Genomic DNA, 6,000 nt, shown 5'->3' on the forward strand with positions numbered 1-6,000 from the left:
ACATGTCATACCAACGAATCCCGTCTTCTAGTCAAGTTGTGCCGCAAACTTCTCTTCTCCCCAGTCCTATTCAATACCTCCTCATTAGTTATATGATCTACCCATCTAATCTTCAACATTCTTCTGTAGCACCACATTTCGAAAGCTTCTATTCTCTTCTTGTCCAGACTAGTTATCGTCCATGTTTCACTTCCATACACGGCTACGCTCCATACAAATACTTTCAGAAAAGACTTCCTGACACTTAAATCTATACTCGATGTTAACAAATTTCTCTTCTTCAGAAACGCTGTCCATGCCATTGCCAGTCTACATTTTATATCCTCCCTACTTCGACCATCATCAGTTATTTTGCTCCCCAAATAGCAAAACTCATTTACTACTTTAATTGACTCGGTACCCAATGTAATTCCCTCAGCATCACCCGACTTAATTCGACTGCATTCCATTATCCTCGTTTTGCTTTTGTTGATGTTCATCTTATATCCTCCTTTCAAGACACTGTCCATTCCGTTCAACTGCTCTTCCAAGTTCTTTGCTGTCTCTGACAGAATTACAATGTCATCGGCGAATCTCAAAGTTTTTATTTCTTCTCCATGGATTTTAATACCTACTCCGAATTTTTCTTTTGTTTCCTTTACTGCTTGCTCAATATACAGATTGAATAACATTGGGGAGTGGCTGCAACCCTGTCTCACTCCCTTCCCAACTACTGCTTCCCTTTCATGCCCCTCGACTCTTATAACTGCCATCTGGTTTCTGTACAAATTGTAAATAGCCTTTCGCTCCCTGTATTTTACCCTTACCACCTTTGGAATTTGAAAGAGAGTATTCCAGTCGACATTGTCAAAAACTTTCTCTAAGTCTACAAATGCTAGAAACGTAGGTTTGCCTTTACTTAATCTTTCTTCTAAGATAAGTCGTAGGGTCAGTATTGCCGTACGTGTTCCAACATTTCTACGGAATTCAAACTGATCTTCCCCGAGGTCGGCTTCTACCAGTTTTTCCATTCGTCTGTAAAGAATTCGTGTTAGTATTTTGCAGCCGTGGCTTATTAAACTGATAGTTCGGTAATTATTTCGCTTGTCTCATACATCTTGCTCACCAGATGGTAGAGTTTTGTCAGGACTGGCTCACCCAAGGCCGTCAGTAGTTCCAGTGGAATGTTGTCTACTCCCGGGGCCTTGTTTCGACTCAGGTCTTTCAGTGCTCTGTCAAACTCTTCACGCAGTATCGTATCTCCCATTTCATCTTCATCTACATCCTCTTCCATTTCCATAATATTGTCCTCAAGTACGTCGCACTTGTATAGACCCTCTATATACTCCATCCACCTTTCTGCTTTCCCTTCTTTGCTTAGAACTGGGTTTCCATCTGAGCTCTTGATATTCATACAAATGGTTCTCCTTTCTCCAAAGGTCTCTTTAAATTTCCTGTAGGCAGTATCTATCTAACCCCTAGTGAGATAAACCTCTACATCCTTACATTTGTCCTCTAGCCATTTTGCACTTCCTGTCAATCTCATTTTTGAGACGTTTGGATTCCTTTTTGCTTGCATCATTCACTGCATTCTTATATTTTCTTCTTTCATCAATTAAATTCAGTATTTCTTCTATTACCCAAGGAGTTCTACTAGCCCTCGTCTTTTTACCTACTTGATCCTCTGCTGCCTTCACTACTTTATCCCTCAAAGCTAGCCATTCTTCTTCTACTGTACTTCTTTCCCCCATTCCTGTCAATTGTTCCCTTATGGTCTCCCTGAAACTCTGTACAACCTCTGGTTCTTTCAGTTTATCCAGGTCCCATCTCCTTAAATTCCCATCTTTTTGCAGTTTCTTCAGTTTTAATCTACAGTTCATAACCAATAGATTGTGGTCAGAATCCACATCTGCCCCTGGAAATGTCTTACAATTTAATACCTGGTTCCTAAATCTCTGTCTTATCATTATATAATCTATCTGATACCTTTTAGTATCTCCAGGGTTCTTCCACGTATACAACCTTCTTTTATGATTCTTGAACCAAGTGTTAGCTATGATTAATCCTACATAACAGTTTATATTAATAAACAAAAGCAATAAAATAAAATTAGTACTTGATAAGGGTACTTCAGATGGTATAAATCATGGAGAGCGATACACAAACCAATTGAAAGAAGAAAGAATTATCAGTGTAGCCTCAGAATATATGAGCATTTTAAACAATATCAGTAAGATTAACAGAAGTGAATAAGTACAGGAAAATGGAGAAGTGTGAGGGAACATACAGCAAATGCCATCTTTGTGAGTTTGGTGGTACCGCATTTAGAAAACTAAAAAGTTCAAAACAATATCCAAATATAAAAGGAGCAAACAGGAAAAACATTAACACTATACTCAAACCTGTACCTGTTTAACACTCTGCATTAAATAAATAATACAAGTAAAATAAAAACAGTACTTGAGTGACAACTACAAGAGGTATTAAACATGGAAAGTAATAGAAGTAAAAATTAAAAGAAAGACTTAACAGATGTTACTAAAGTATATACGGATTACACAGACCATTTTAATAAGGTTAAAGAACACAATGAATACAGGAAAATTGTGCAATATGTAGGAACAGACAGATTGGGAAGTAATGAAAAACAGAGGGGATTATGTAAAGTTTAGGAGAGGAGAAGTGTTAAGCTGTGTCAGGTCATTTAAGATTAGATCTGGACTGTAAGCTAGATGTTTGTTAATTTTCAGGGCTCCCAGCAGGTTGAGTTTTTTGCATTTTTTGTTTTGCTTAGTGAAGGACACGGCACTCTGGCTGGTAGTAGTGACCTTCACTCAGTACATGCTCAGGAAATGTGGAGTCATTACTAAAGCGACTGGACGCTACCAGTTTAACAGAGAAAGTGCTAACGCAGTTACGATGCGGCTCATTCACATTGTACTCCATTCAGATTACGCTGATACAATAGCTCCCTACTTAGCAATCATATACAACCGCTCGCTCACCGATAGATCTGTACCTACAGATTGGAAAATTGCGCAGGTCGTACCAGTGTTTAAGAAGGGTAGTAGGAGTAATCCATCGAACTACAGACCTATATCATTGACGTCGGCTTGCAGTAGCGTTTTGAAGCATATACTGTATTTAAACATTATGAATCACCTCGAAGGGAACGATCTATTGATACGTAATCAGCATGGTTTCAGAAAACATCGTTCTCGTGCAACGCAGCTAGCTCTTTATTCGCACGAAGTAATGGCCGCTATCGACAGGGGATCTCAAGTTGATTCCGTATTTCTAGTTTTCCGTTCCTCACAAACGACTTCTAATCAAGCTGCGGGCCTGTGGGGTATCGTCTCAGTCGTGCGACTGGATTCGTGATTTCCTGCCAGGAAGGTCGCAGTTCGTAGTAATAGACGGCAAATCATCGAGTAAAACTGAAGTGATATCAGGTGTTCCCCAGGGAAGCGTCCTGGGACCTCTGCTGTTCCTGATCTATATAAATGACCTGGGTGACAATCTGAGTAGTCCTCTTAGGTTGTTCGGAGATGATGCTGTAATTTACCGTCTAGTAAGGTCATCCGAAGACTAGTATCAGTTACAAAGCGATTTAGAAAAGATTGCTGCATGGTGTGGCAGGTGGCAGTTGACGCTAAATAACGAAAAGTGTGAGGTGATCCACATGAGTTGCAAAAGAAATCCGTTGGAATTCGATTACTCGATAAATAGTACAATTCTGAAGGCTATCAATTCAACTAAGTACTTCAGTTAGAAAGACCACATAGATAATATTGTGGGGAAGGCGAGCCAAAGGTTGCGTTACATTGGCAGGACACTTAGAAGATGCAACAAGTCCATTAAAGAGACAGCTTACACTACACTCGTTCGTCCTCTGTTAGAATACTGCTGCGCGGTGTGGGATCCTTACCAGGTGGGACTGACGGAGGACATCGAGAGGGTGCAAAAAAGGGCAGCTCGTTTTGTATTGTCGCGTAATAGGGGAGAGAGTGTGGCAGATACGATACGCGAGTTGGGATGGAAGTCATTAAAGCAAAGACGTTTTTCGTCGCGGCGAGATCTATTTACGAAATTTCAGTCAGCAACATTCTCTTCCGAATACGAAAATATTTTGTTGAGCCCAACCTACATAGGTAGGAATGCTCATCAAAATAAAATAAGAGAAATCAGTACTCGAACAGAAAGGCTTAGGTGTTCGTTTTTCCCGCGCGCTGTTCGGGAGTGGAATGGTAGAGAGATAGTATGATGTGGTTCGATGAACCCTCTGCCAAGCACTTAAATGTGAATTGCAGAGTAATCATGTAGATGTAGATGTACTCAGCTTTCGCAACACGTACCACTGGTATGCTAGCCTACACGAATATAATCGGAAGTGTGCGAGTAGTTTCTGAAACGACGGCTGTAGTGCTGGAGGAGCCAGTGCGAGTGCTCACCTGCTGCTGTGCAGACGAGAGCGGCGAGGGCGAGAAGCAGCGCCGGCAGCGGCCTCATCGCAGACAGCGTCCCCCCCGCCGAGTGGGACGGAGGTGCGTCATCAACTCTCCGAGTCCCTCGCCTCATATATATATATACATTGCCCTACGGCGCGCTCCAGTAGCGGCCTGCAGCGGTATCAGTGCGTGAGCCATCGCCTCGTCATATGACCTCGTGTCATCGGCTGCGGCCGCCCACGAACGTCTGCCTGTCTCTACCCGCAGACTTCTCGCCGATAGTTCGTCCTCGTCTTTGGCAAAGGGAGAAAAAAGAGAGAACGACGAGGAGCAGAGGTCGTCATTAACTGTCCAGACTCAGGGACGCAACTGTTGTTCGTGTCTGCGGTATCTTCAATGCGATTCTGTCTGTTTTAATTATTCGGGAGTTGACCGTCTGGTTTTGAACTTTCCTTGCTTTTTTGCGTTTAATTTGATTGGGAAACCATTGAGATTGAACTTAACATATACATAGATGGACACGAGAAATGAAAGGTTGCAATAAATTTTTCATCTGTGATTATTACTTTACGTATGAAATATTCTGTTGCAGATTAATAAAAATGAATTTCTTTGAATGTTCCAAAATAATTATTTAAGTTTTACTTTGAAATGTCTCTGTTGAATTCCTTTCACGTTAATTTCTTAAATCTGGTGTCATTTACGGCATACATTCCACTTCTAAATTTACTGTGATGTTTCTGACTCTATTGGGAGGAAACTGAGCAGTGCAACGCGTTACTTTTACACATAATCAAGAACGATCTGTCACATTATTACACCTTAAAACACAGTTTATATGTAATTCATGTCACACGGTCTCATACGGAACCTACGCCCACTTTCTTATATATATATATATATATATATATATATATATATATATATATATATATTGACTCAGCGGTTCTCAAATGGCTCAGTGACCAAAGAGCGAATTTCTGACTCCTGGGAACTGAACACTTACAGTAGTAGATGAGTTTTGCCGTTTGGGAAGCAAGAAAACTGATGATGACTGAAGTAGAGAGGCTATAAAATGTAGACTAGCAATGGTACAAAAAGCGTTTCTGAAGAAGAGAAATTTCTTAACATCGAGTATAGATTTAAGTGTCAGGACGTACCTTCTGAAAGTATTTGTATGTAGTGTAGCCATGTATGGAAGTGAAACATAAACAGTTAAGACAAGAAAAGAACAGAAGCTTTTGAAACGTGGTAACACAGAAGAATGGCCGGCCGGAGTAGCCGAACGGTTCTAGGCGCTACAGTCTGGAACCATGCGGCCGCTACGGTCGCAGGTTCGAATCCTGCCTCGGGCATGGATGTGTGTGATGTCCTTAGTTACGTTTAAGTAGTTCTAAGTTCGAGGGGACTGATGACCTCAGAAGTTAAGTCCCATAGTACTCAGAGCCATTTGAACCAACAGAAGAATAACTAACGAGGATGTGCTGAATAGAGTTGGAGAGAAGAGAAATTTGTGGCACAACTGACGAGAAGAAGTGTAGGTTTGGTAGGGCACATTATGAGACATCATGGG

General features: G+C 41.1%; 1 protein-coding gene across 1 annotated transcript in view; it reads right to left on the reverse strand.

Annotated features, from left to right (window-relative positions):
* The window catches only part of LOC124712000 (serine protease inhibitor 3-like), a 52,736-nt gene extending 48,153 nt beyond the window's left edge, over window positions 1–4,583 (reverse strand). Inside the window, exon 1 of the mRNA XM_047242286.1 lies at window positions 4,431–4,583. Coding sequence (XP_047098242.1) covers window positions 4,431–4,557 — 127 coding nt within the window. The 5' untranslated portion in view covers window positions 4,558–4,583. The remainder of the gene's footprint in view (window positions 1–4,430) is intronic.
* Window positions 4,584–6,000: the final 1,417 nt, after the last annotated feature.

The sequence above is a fragment of the Schistocerca piceifrons genome, chromosome 8, assembly GCF_021461385.2.
Source record: "Schistocerca piceifrons isolate TAMUIC-IGC-003096 chromosome 8, iqSchPice1.1, whole genome shotgun sequence".
Taxonomy (NCBI): Eukaryota; Metazoa; Arthropoda; class Insecta; order Orthoptera; family Acrididae; genus Schistocerca; species Schistocerca piceifrons.